Source organism: Mastigoproctus giganteus, chromosome 4, assembly GCF_048544385.1.
Source record: "Mastigoproctus giganteus isolate SK-2022 chromosome 4, ASM4854438v1, whole genome shotgun sequence".
NCBI classification, from domain to species: Eukaryota; Metazoa; Arthropoda; class Arachnida; order Uropygi; family Thelyphonidae; genus Mastigoproctus; species Mastigoproctus giganteus.
The window spans coordinates 204,702,803-204,716,357 of NC_143578.1; the positions used below are offsets into that span (position 1 = coordinate 204,702,803).

The following is a 13,555-nucleotide window of genomic DNA, read 5'->3' on the forward strand; positions in this document are numbered from 1 at the left end:
TACCATATTTTTTTCTGAAGATTCAACTGGTGGTGAGAACTCTGCATTAAACCTCTGTCAGGCACACTTGGTATGTCTTATAAAGGAAAAACAGACAAACTTAAAAATTACAAAACCTGTAGAACAGTGTGAAACTTCAATATGACATTTAGCTTTGATCAGTGCCATTAATTTAATTAGAGAAGTAAAACCATAAAATGTTCTTTTTGGTTTCATATTTATACACAAAATGCTCTCTACATCTGATTTTGCTTACTCTATTGCTGTCCTTTGGAAATGAGATAAACAGGAAGTGATATTTTTTTTAGGATAACTGCTGTTTCTAAAGATTATTTAATCTTATAATGCAATATAGTGTCAGAAAATCAATAAAATGCATAACTTCAACTTTTTATTCCAGAAAAAAAAAAAATAAAAAAAAAAAATAATTGTGTTCTGTATCCCATGTGCTTGATTCTGGACACACCCACTAGTGGGGTAAAGAATCGGTGGCAAGTTCTGATCATAATGCATTAATTTTGTAGTAGTAGTAGTAATGGCAACTGATGCAAGAAAGCAAGCATATATACTATCAGCAAAAAAAAAAAAAAAATATATATATATATATATATATAAAATAAATAAATTCATCCACTCATACCCTCCAAGAATTTGTCTAGTTTTCCCTTGAATTTTTTCAACCCATGCACTTTACAACACCAGATGGAAGCCTGTTCCAACAATCAACCACACACTGGCTGAAGGCAAACTTCTGCACATTTGTGTTGAACACAAAAAATTCTACAATTTTTCGTATTCAACACAATCCTGCAACCATCCTTCTTCAACTTGAATTTATTCCCCCTCATGTGTAGTCTCAGCAATTGGAAGAATACCATTAACATTCAGCTTAGGCCCGATCTCAAGGGATAACTTTATCAAGAAAAGGGTTTTTGGCAATAATTTACAATCGTATTGGGCATTATTTGAATTCTAATCAATAGGAACACTTAGTGAATTGAACAAATATAATTGCTAAAAATGTTATATAAAATATAATTATAAGTATTATTGTTCTAGACCTTAATCAAACTGGATGACCACTGAACTGATGGAAAGAAAGGAAAGAAAAAGGAAGGAAAAGATAGACAAGGCTTCAACAAAGAGCGTTACTTGGGGAATAAATGATAGTAAAAACATGTTCAGGTAGACTGAAAAGATATTGGGAAAGCTGGCAAACTTCAGTAATAAAATTTTTCACATATTTGAATATTAGAAGGATGCTAAACCATACTATTAACTTTAGGAGCTTCTATCACAAAGGTGAAGGCATTTACAATTGTTGTTATTCTTTTCATCTGTTCAGTCGCAGCTGACTTTTGGGGACTTTATGGGTGAGTTTCCTCCATGCTGTCCAGTCTTCAGCAGCTTCTTTCAAGTCCTTCATGTCAGTGTCACTCTTGATGGTGTCGAGCCAGCATGTTCTTTGCCGACCTCTTCTTGTTCCACTGATCTTTCCTAGCATTATCGCTTTTTCCAATGAATAGGATTGCATTGTGTAACTGAAATACGTCAATCGTAGCTTGGTGATTTTGGGTTCCAGTGATGTTTCTGGCTTGATGCAATCCAAAACCTCTCTGTGTGAAGCAGCTTTCTCCAGCACTAGAGTTCAAAAACATCAATTTTTCTTCTCTCTGCGTTTTTCATTGTCCAGCTTTCATGCCCGTAAGTTGTTATGGGAAACGCTATAGCATTAACCATTCGGATCTTTAATGTAAGGCTGACATCTTTGTCTTTCCATATCTTTTCTATGTTCATCATTGCACTGCATCCAAGTGAAATTATTCTAATTTCAGGCCAGATTCTTAAATCCAAGAAAGATGAATTCCTGAACAGATTCGACATCTTCATTGTTAATTTTAACTTCTCCTGTCCCAGCTATTGTCATAATTTTTGTTTTCTTGATGTTAAGCTGCAGTCCTGCTTTGTCGCTCTCATCTTTAGCCGTTAAAATCAATTGTGTTAGATTTTCCTCATTTTCTGCAAGCAGAGTTGTATCATTTGCACATCTTAAATTATCGGTTTCTTCCGTCTTTCACTCCATTTTCTGACTCATTCAAGTTAGAAATTGGAGTGAAAATCCAAGTTTCTCTCAACTGAATCAGTATACAAATTAAATAGAAATGGGGATAATATATAGTTCTCTCACATACCTTTTCTTACTTCAAACCAGTCTGTATCTCCAAATATTGCTCTGACAGTTGCTTGCTGATTGGTATACAATGATCTTATTAGCTAAACCAAGTGGGCCTGTACCCCCAATTCTATCAAAGAATTCCACAGTTTTTCATGTTCATCACAATCAAATGCTTTGGTACAGTTAATGAAACACATGTATACATCTTTCTGAAATTCATGGGCTTTTTCCATGATCCAACTGATGCTTGCGATGTGATCACGAGTGCCTCTTCCTTTGCAGAAACCAGCGTGAATATCAGGCAGTTCTGTTTCCATGATTCTATACAATCATGCTTGAATGATTTTCAGTAGAATTTTATTGCATGTAATATCGAGGCTATTGTATGGTACATCTTCAAACAGGCCTATGGGGCTGGGAAATTCCATACTGCAATAATTAAAGACAAACCACCAGCCAAGGAATAAAAAATTGTTACTATAAAAATAATGTGATACACTATCGGAAATATTACAATAAATTACGATAAAACGTTAAAAATATACCGAAGCAATAAAATTATCTAAAATAAACTGGATTAAAAGCAATGACACATCCTTAAGTAGCAGACCCATGGCACTCATGCACGTGGTCCATCAGACACATGGTCGGCATTCCCCACGCGCGCATCGGAAACGGAAGAGGCTCGGGAACGTGTCAAACAGAACCGGTTACCCCGTCTGAGGACAACTACCTCAAACAGGGGGGGTGTAAACATGTCCCCCTGTCCCTGTTAATAGTATCTGGATGAACCGATTCGCAAACTCTCGAGCCACTTGCGTTCCCAAAATCCATGGGCACGGTCCGTAATGACTGCATCTTCAGGGGAGATCCGATGCTGCTTCTCCCAGAAATGCTCTGTCACAGCAGACCTTGCATAATTAGCAGTCTTAATAGCGGGCATGTGCTCACAAGTGCCTCTTAAATTATTTTATCGTAATTTATTGTAATATTTCCGATAGTGTATCACATTATTTTTATAGTAAAAATTTTTTATTCCTTGGCTGGGGTTTGTCTTTAATTATTGCAGTATTGTATGGTAGTTTAAGCAATTTCAGGTGTCTTCCTTCTTCGGGATTGGAATGAAACATTGATCTCTTCCAGTCTTTTGGCCACAGATTGCTTTTCGAAATCTCCCAGCAGAGAGCTGCAATAACTGTAATTGGCAAAATTGTTAACAATTCTGATTGTATTCCATCAATTCCAGGGGTTTTTCTCCTTGGTAGTTGTTGCAGCTCCCATACTACCTCTTCCTCTAAAATATTCTGTTCTAGTCATCCTGCCCTTTCACTTCAATCTGTTGATGTTTGTTTTTATTTGTATACAGTTCTTCCGTGCATTCCTGCCATCTTTTCCTAATTCTTTGTTGATTATTCAGTTCGTTTCCATCTTTGTCTTTTATTGAGCCCTTACAAGTAGTGAAATGTGTCTGGATCTTCTTTATTTGTGTGAAGAGATCTCTTGTGTGCCCATTTTTGTTATTATCATCTTCCATTTCTATTCATCATTTGTTCCGGCATTTTTCCTTGTCTTTTCTGACTGCTCTTTGGAATTCTGCATGAAGCCTTCTTGTCTCATCTCTATCTCCAGCAGCTTTAGCCTTTTTTCAGAAATTTTGACAGTTTGTTCTGACAGTCACTTACTTGATTTTGCACGTTTTTTGTATGGGATGTATTGCTGTGCTGTTTCAGTGACAATGAGTCTTATTTCCTCCCAAAATATGTCTGGTTGCCTTTCCGTGTAGTTAAACGAGTTGAATCTTGTTTTTTATCTCAACCATGTACAATGGTGAAATTTTATCTATGTCATATTTCTATGGTGCAGCATTCATCTCGGTATTATAGAATTTGGGCCTGACTTTGGCTACTAAGAGTTGGTGGTTCCAGCCGCAGTCTGCACCACGTAATGTTTTCACTGAAAAAACAGAGCTTTTCCATCTTTGACTGCACATGATGTAGTCAATTTGATTTGAGAATGTTCATGGGTACAAATGTCGCTTAGGTTGGATAAACCATATGTTTGTAATCCTTAATCAATTTTCTTGACAAAACTGCACCGTACAGTTTCCTGCCTCATTCATATCCTCAACCAGGGCTCTCTCACAAAATCCTGAGGTTCCTTACACTGACTACAAGTCTGTCATCTGCAAAGTGTGATAGGATAAATGGTTACAGATCTGGAAAAGTAATACCAACAATAAACCTTACCAGATAAAACAAAATCCAAAGCTATGGCCATCTGGCTTCTGCTTAAACAGACAAGATGAAGTGGTATTGGCAAGACTCAGAATTGGCCACACTCATCATACTCATCTCTTCCTATTATTGGGAGAAAATCCACCACAGTGCTCATATTGTCAAAGACAACTTATGGCCTGTCGTTTTCTGGTTGATTGTCCCTTACATTTAACCATCCCGTCAAACACCATTCAGTCACTTTCTACGTTGAATATCTCACATGATCTATCTCATTTTATAGGAAATGAAGCAAATATAGACAAACTTTTGATATATTTAAAATGTATTGGCCTGTACAGGAGGATATAATTTAACATCTATAACAATATGTTGCCTCTACATAAACTATGAACAGACACAATTTGGCCACAGGCAACCCTTGTGTCATTAAATGTAATACAAACAACAACTACATCATTCACGTATCATCTCTGATAAATCCTTGGGCTTGTTAATAAAGTTTTCCAGTGAAAAATACTGGAGTAGGTCACCATGTCTTTCTCCAGCAGTGGCTCTATTATAGGGCCGTTTACGCCTTTACTAATTAAAACTCAGTCTTTAAAAATCTATATCTTTTCTGATAAGATAATATTTTGTCCCAAAATTAGATATAACTAATCAATGTGACAAATCCATCCACTTAATTAAAGTCCCCTGCATCCATAACTTGTAGAATATGAAATGTAAATGAAACAATGCCAATTAACTTCGGTTGACTTGCTACATACATTCTTGATGCAGTGCACTAACATGTGTCTAATAAGTTTTCCATAGTCTTGAAGCTTTCAATCCTAAATTTTTATTGAGTTTGTAATTACATATTTATTTATACACTTCATTTATAAGTTTATTACTTGGTGTTAGTTTTAGCTGGTTTAAATTAATATCATTATTGACATCTGTTACATCACAGAAGATAAAGAATAATATGGTGATCATTAAATATAAAGAAAATTACTTATTACCAATCCATCAACCGACTGTCTTTTTTTTTTTTTTTTTTTTCTCTGTGTTTTGTAGATTCTGTTAGCAGCCGTTAAAAAATATGGAAAACAATGGATGAAAATTCAGAGTTACTTGCCTGGTCGGAGCAATTCACAGTGTCGAGAAAGGTTAGTAGGTTAAAAGAATTTAGAAAAATGAATTAAATTAAGAATTTAATTTTATATTAATGGATGTTACATTGGATTTATATCATAAATGTGTGTAACTGGAAGCAGAAACTCCTGAATAATAATAATAATAGTTTTGTTACTTGTTTGGAAAGGTTCATGTTGATTAAAAATATCTCCAATGGGATAAATCCCATTGGAGGAATTTTTAATGACCATGTCATTTGGGGTTATAGTTATCTGATCTCGATTAATGGTCTCATCTATAAATAAATCAGGAATAAATGAGATCAGAAAGTATTTACATAAAATAAATGTGATCTTGAACTGAACTGTACAGTGTAGACTACAAATAGCCTTTTTAATATCATATTGCCACCATAAATGCATCCCCAGGAAAAGATGATCACTACTACTTCATACAGTTAGTGAAGGACATAACCTAAGCACCTAGCCATATCCCCACCCTAGACTTCCTAGCCCACCTCCGCAACAGTTTAAGGAACGTTCAGGACTATCAAGCCAAGGATACCATCAATAGTCATGCAGTTACTACACAACACAGATTACAAGAGGATCTATAAGGAGAATAACAATATAACTACCTGTGAAAGAAAAGCTTTAACAAACCTGAAGGAAGACAGAAATATCCATATATCAAAAGGAGACAAAAGAAACAACAGTCATAATCAATAAGAAGGATTATATCGAAAAAGTCCAAGATCTACTAAAGGACACCAGCATCTACAAAATGTTAAAAACAAATCCCACCAGTAGCCGAAAGTTAGTAATAACTTACAGCTACTTCATTTCTACTTTTTATCTTGCAATAAGATGGAAACATCTTATTACGGAATAAGTTAGAATCATGCATTTTTTATATAATTTGCTTGTGACACTCTTTGAACATGAATAACTCAGACAAGCTTTTTACTTAATTTCTGTTGCAAATAGGTTTTATTTAGAATTAAAATTTTAAAAATCCAAAAAATTTTATGGGCAATTTTCAAATCTTGAGAATTGATTTATTTCCTACTGAAACTAACTTGCGATTTACTTTGAAGAGAAGACAGTTTTTTAGCCATTGTATCACAATCAACAAATCTCAGGATCAGACTTTCAAATAAGTTGGCATTTTTGCTCATGAACAACTTTACATAGCAGTTTCAAAATCCTCATAATTTTTTTAAATGTTGATGTAGTTATACATGGGAAAAATTATCAAATGGCATTTTTAGTTGTTTTATTACCCGAGTCCATCCCACTGACACCTTAGCTAGCAATGAAAGGAGCCGACGGAGAGGATACTTCAATATTTATGTTTACTTCTTCTCAGAAACAGTTTTGGCAAAATATTTGCCACAGGTATTCTAGTAATTAATAATACTCAGAATTGAGTGGTCCATCATATCTCCTCCAATTTGCATTGTTCTTTCTTATCCAGAAAATTATTCTTGGCTGAAATCATGGGGAATAATTTCAACCAAGATCAGTTTTCTGGATAGGAAGTTCAAAGGAACTAGTTGTTCTCGGTGACTCTATTGTCAGGGAAATGGGGAATATATTGTGCAAAAAGGATAGGTAGTACAGTACAGTACCAGGGTATGTTTGCCAGGGTCAAAGGTTGATTATATTGTAGAGCAGATATCATCTTTTAAGGGCACAAAAGGTGATATTGTTGTATTTGTTAATATGTTGGCATTAATGATATTAAGAGTAGGAGACCGGCAGAATTACTTAACAAGTACGGGTCAATGTTGAAAAAAGGCCACGAGTTAGGATTGGAAAGTGTCTGCAGTTCTGCCCAGACACAATAGGATGGAGTATATGATGAGAGCCTTGTCGATCAATTCGGTCCTGGAAAGATTTTTCAAGGCTCAAGGGGTAGAATTTTTCTCAGCATGATCTGTGCTTGTTAACAGGAACAGGGATGTGATACACTTAAATAGAAAGGGTGCAAGAATATTTGCTGATGCTATCGAGGCAGTAATTAAGTTAGGTTGGTCGGAAAACTGCTAGCTTGGGGGGATAGACGGACTAATAGATTAACAGTAGCTGCTTCCTTAGGTGAAAGTTATTCTTGCACTGCTTCTATTGGAATGAGCAGCATCTGGGAAAACAAGGTGCAGGGGATTTCAGAGACTACTGGGAGTCATTGTGGAACAAGTAAATACATGGGCTGTGTTAGGGTAGCTAAGAAGAGGAACAAGTGCGTGTACACCAATGCTGCTAGGAGTTTGGTAAATAAATTTGATGAATTTTTGAGGTGTTGGTCAAAACATCAAAGGCAGATATTGTTGGGATATCAGAGATGTGATGTCACACAGATATAATGAATGCACTATATACACAGATATAATATAATGAATGGGAGTACAATGTGTACAGGAAGGATAGACAGGATAGGAAAGGAGGAGGTGTTATGCTATTAGTTAAGAAACACACAAAATCCAAGGAAGTACAGCCAGTCAACATGTCTGGACAGTGCAGTGTTGAGTCTGTTTGGTGTAACGTAAGCACCGAGAAAGCAAAATTGAGAGTAGGGGTGTGTTATAGGCCGGGGACGCACATCTGGTGAGTATGGGCTTGGCACACCCAGGGTCCTGAGCTGGATATCATCATTCTTCTCTTTCTTGGGAACTTTTTTTTTTTTTTTTTTCCCTGGTGCAGCATAAGCCTCAGGCTTCTTTGTATCATATGGATATTAATAATAATGATAATGACGCTGATGAGTATAACAAACAACTGTACAGAGAATAGAGTGAGCCAGTAAATGAGGGTATCTTATAATGGGGGATTTTAATTACCCAGATATTGACTGGAATTGTGGGTTGGTCACTCACACACTAGCAAGGCTTTTGTGGATTTATTGGATGATTGTTTTCTACAGCAGCATGTTCGGGAGGCAACTAGAGGGAGTAATACTCTTCAACTGATTATCAGTAGTGATTCTTCATGCATTGAGAATCTGCAGATAAAGGAACCACTAGGTGGCAGTGATCATAGTGTGCTGAAGTGGAATTTACTCAAAGAGTTAATTACAATCAGGGGTGAAGGGAACGGTTTTTGCTTTCGTAAAGGTGACTACGGTGGTCTGAGACAGTATATAAATTCTATACAATAGGACCAACTGATGATGTTACCAACAGTAAATTCAAAATGGGAAGCATTCAAAGAATTAATCTTGGAAGCTACTAGACTTTTCATACCAACTAAGAAATATTATTCAAGGTTTAGGTCTAAATGAGTGTCAGATGAATGAATGAGACATATGGCAGAGAAGAAAAATGGGATAGATATAAGCTGGTCTGTAACCAAGTCACAAAGGAGTTTATGCAGGCAAAGGATGGAAAGAAAAACAGCAAAGAGTTCTTTACTTATGTAAATTCTAGAAGGAAGGGGATGAATCAGATTGGTCCACTTGACATTGATGGTTCAACTGTTGATGATCCTGCTCAGGAAGCAAACAAACTAAATGAGTATTTTGCATCTACATTCACATATGAGGAGTTATTCAATGAGGAGATTGCGAGAGGTGAATTAAATTTTGAATTGAGCTAGATGATTTTGTAATAACTGAGAGCAAAGTGGAGGAGAAATTGTTGCAGATAAATATAAAAAAGGCACTTGGGGTGGATGAGATCTATTCAGTTATATCAAAGGAGGCAGCAAAGGAAGTAAGTAAACCCTTAGCCATAATTATGAGAGCTTTTTAAGGCTGAGCTGGACAGGTATTTGGAACGAATGGAGGGGTGAAATGGGAGCTTTTTTTTTGGGTGATGCTGCATAAGTTTGCTTTCTTGCATCATATGCCTCTACTAATACTAATGTTAACTTCCTTGGATTTAGTGGAGGAACCCATGGACTGGAAATGTGCGAATGTGTCCCCAATTCAGAAAGGAGGATCAAAGGACAACACAAATAATTACAGATCTGTCAGCTTAACTTCTGTTCCATGGAAATTAATAGAGGCACTGGTTAAAGAAGCACTGCAGGATCTAGACAAGACTTCAGTTATAACTTGAACCCAGTATGGGTTCGTTAAGGGGAAGTCTTGTCTGACCAATTTGATTGGATACTATGATGTGGTCACAAAGGAACTCTATGCAAAGAATAATTTTGATGTCATATATTTCTAATTTAGAAAGGCTTTTGATACTGTTGCACATGGAAGACCGCTGCACAAATTGGAGCAGTGTGGCATTGGAGGTAAATTGCTGCTATGGATAAATAGATGGTTGAGTGGGAGAAGACAGAATGTGATAATCGATGGACACTGCTCTTTGTAGACTAATGTTATTAGTGGAGTACCCCCAGGTTCAGTGTTGGGTCCATTGTTGTTTTCTGTATTTATTAATGAAATTGATGATGGTATATCAGGCTTAATGTCCAGGTTTGCAGACGATACAAAGGTCAGCAGGGTTGTTAATGACACTAATTATTATTATTCTTGCTCTTATATTATATCACCCTGATTGGGGATTCCACTCCATGACCGGTACTGCTACCAAATACGCAGGGTGGTTGTAATGTCTGGTGTTACTGTTGGTCGAGGAACTCTCTGACTATCCTATAGGTTTTCGGGATTGCGACTTTCTGGAGTTCCTTGTAAGTGTTCTGTTGGAGACCTATTGCTGCTAAGCTGTTATGTAGGGTCTTTGGCACCATACCGTTCGTTGACACGATGATTGGGATGGTCGTTTCTTGTTGCATATACCACATCTCCTTGACCTCATGTCTCAGGTTCGTGTATTTCCTAATTTTTTCCTCATGGGTTTTCTGGACATTGCTAGTGTTGGGCACCACTATGTCAATCAGGTAGGTGGCCTTTTCCATCTTGTCCACAAGAGTTATATTCGGCCTGTTGTGCAGGATGGACTTATCTGTTATCATGGTGCGGTTCCAGTACAGTTTGTGGGTTGGGGTCTCTAGTACTGCCTGGGTTTTGTACTTGTAGTATGGTACACTTTCTCTGGTCAACTGGTATTTCCTCGCTAGCTTCTGATGTATTATCCTGGCTACTTGGTCATGTCTATGAGTGTACTCAGTCTGGGTTATCACCTTGCACCTCGTGGTGATGTTATTATTATTATTAGCCATATATGGTGCAAGGAAGCCTGAGGCTTATGCTGCACCAGCCAAAAAACAATTCCCGAGTTGCCCTGAGAGAGAAAGAGAGAGAGAGAGAGAGAAGTAGAAAGGAATCACCAAGAAAGAGATGAATGATGATATCCTGCTCAGGACCTTGGGTGTGCTCAGCCCATACTCACAAGATGTTAGCCCCAGGGAAAATGACAGTATGATGTTGCAACAGGATCTAGAAAATTTGAGCAGATGGGCTGAGAAGTGGCAACTGAAGTTTAACATTGACAAATGTAAAGTACTGCATATGGGAAGCAGTAACCCCAGAGTAACGTTTTAACTGTGTGATACTACACTGACAGTGGTAGAGAATGAAAAGGACCTGGGAGTAATTGTGCAGGTAGATATGAAGTTTTCTGAGCAATGAAGACTGTCTACAAGAGTAGCTCATGGTGTCTTGTCAATGATATAGAGGAATCTTTCTAGCAGGGATAACGAGTTTATTTTCCCCTTGTATAAGGCAATGGTCAGGCCAGACCTTGAGTACTGTATACAGATCTGAAGGCCTCATTTTAAGAAGGATGTAGAGCTGGTGTAACGAGTACAGAGAAGGGCAACAAGATTAGTGATTGGAACAAAGGGTTGCTCTTACAAAGAAAGGCTTAAGTTTTGCAAATTACAGTATCTGGAGACTAGGCACCTGTGAGGCAATCTGATTGAGGTGTATAAAGCCTTGAATGATTTTAGCATGCTCAGTGCTGATGGGGTTCTTCCTCTTGCCCAGATTAATCACCTGAGGGGACATAAATTGAAATTGAGGAAAGACAGTTGTAAATGTGTGGAAATTTGCCTTTAGCCAGCGGGTGGTTGATTGCTGGAATAAACTTCCATCTGTCATTGTGGAAGTTGATAGCTTAAGTAGATTCAAGCACAACTAGACAAACACTTGGAGTGAGTGGATGTGTGAAATGTGAAGGGTTTATAAGCTTACTTTCCTGCACATCATGTGCCTTTACTAATACTAATGATAGTGATTTAGATTGTTGTTGGAAGTGCAGTGTGACTGTTTATTTAATTAACTCAAAATCAAGATGTAGATATGCTTAGAAAGTTTATTGATTAAATGTGAATCAAAGAGGGTTTCAAATACATTAGATAAAAGAAGGGTGGTGCATTAAACAAGTTACATGTTCAAAATGGCCCTCCTAGCATATATACATAAATTACATTTTCTCAACAGCCTGACAGTTATGGTGCCATACATATGAGCTGTAATTTTGCTTGCTTCCTGTAGAATCATCTTCAAATCCTTCATTGTGGTTTGAGTGTACACTTTATCTTTTTGGTATCCAGTCTTTTTTTTTTTTTTTTTATCCTGAAAAAAAAAAAAAAAAAAAAGAAGTCTGGGTGAGTGAGGTTTTGTGTCCTTGGGGAATAATTAAAAGCATTCTCTCTGAAAGCTGTCCATTTTTTTAAGAAATTAAATACTCAGATAAACACATACATCAGAGTGAAAATATGGACTGCCCCATCCTGTTCAAAGACCACCATTTACCCAGAAATGTTTCTTTTTGCTAGAATGTCATCATTCATTAAAAATTTAACAGTTTTACCCATAACAATATCAACGAATTTGTAAAGTCAGATTATCCTATGAGAGGAGAGTTCCATCCACATGCTGGTTTATTATAGGTTAACATCTTCCTGTAGAGTGAGGGTGGATTGTTGATGGTATCATAAATGTAGTTGTGATGATTCATAAAATTTAATCTGAATTTTGCTTTATCTGAATACATGATTACCTTCTGAAAATCATGCGCTTCATTGTCTGTATGACAGATCCTAATCACATGCAATAAGATGTAAAAAGTTTGAACTTTTGTCCTTTAACATTCTCAATATTTAATTGACTCAGGTGTGGTTGTTCAGAAGGACTGTATCATTGACATTCTTTGAATGTATGGCTTCTTTGACGTTTGCAGAGCTATCAGTAATAGGATATGATATTGCCAAGGGAGATGTCTTAGTGTGTGCTTTATGTGAGGAGTGCAAGAATATTAGGCAACTCCTCTCGAGTACAAGATTATGTGTGCCGGGACGCAGAATTGGAAATTTTCAGCCATTTTGATTAATTACCATATTAAATTGTGTATTACAAATCACTTATATAGTCATAGGCACGTACATTAGCTTAATTTTAAGTTTAGCTAGTATTTTGTAAGTTACGATTTGCTATTCGTATCACCATTGTAGCGGTGTATTGGCATGAATATCATAGTATTGGTCTATACTCGTTACTTATTTATCATGTGATAAATAAGTAACAAGTAGTGCAGTGGAATAGTACGGTTTTAATTGTGATAAATAAGTAGCTCGAAGAGTCTAATCATTTGTTGAGCATATATCTTTTTCTGCTTATCTAAGGAATTTTATTTTTTAGTTAGAATATAACTAATTTAACACGTCTTGAACTTGATAGCATAAGGTATGACATAAAACTTGATAGCGTAATACATATAACTGAATTTAGGAATCTATTAATTTAGTGTAGTATTATCAGTTAATCTTATTAATTTTTTTTTGAATTTGTTGTTAATCAATTAAATTGTATTTAAATGTAAATCATGCTTCAGACTAGACCAGCAAAGCAACATGCACAAAATAGCATGAGTGCTGTGGCTCAGGGAAGAACCAAAGGGGGCAGTTCTCCAACATATCACAGCCTAAAGAATTGTGCAACTTGTGAAATGTTTGCAGACTTTCTGGAACAGGATGTGATCCAGCCAGGGGAGGGGGTGTTTTTGTGTGTGCTAGGTGCAGAGAGAGAGAGAGAGAGAGAGAGAGAGAGAGAGAGAGAGAGAGAGAGAGAGAGACGAATTTAAATGCCAACTTAGCATTCTGATGGGCAT

At 36.7% G+C, this 13,555-nt stretch overlaps 1 protein-coding gene across 1 annotated transcript in view; it reads left to right on the forward strand.

The window, feature by feature from the left end:
• Positions 1-13,555, forward strand: part of Pbp95 (proximal sequence element A Pbp95) — a 542,864-nt gene that overhangs the window by 300,804 nt on the left and 228,505 nt on the right. The window contains exon 13 of the mRNA XM_090372002.1: positions 5,473-5,564. Within this exon, the coding sequence (XP_090228128.1) occupies positions 5,473-5,564 (92 nt within the window). The remainder of the gene's footprint in view (positions 1-5,472; positions 5,565-13,555) is intronic.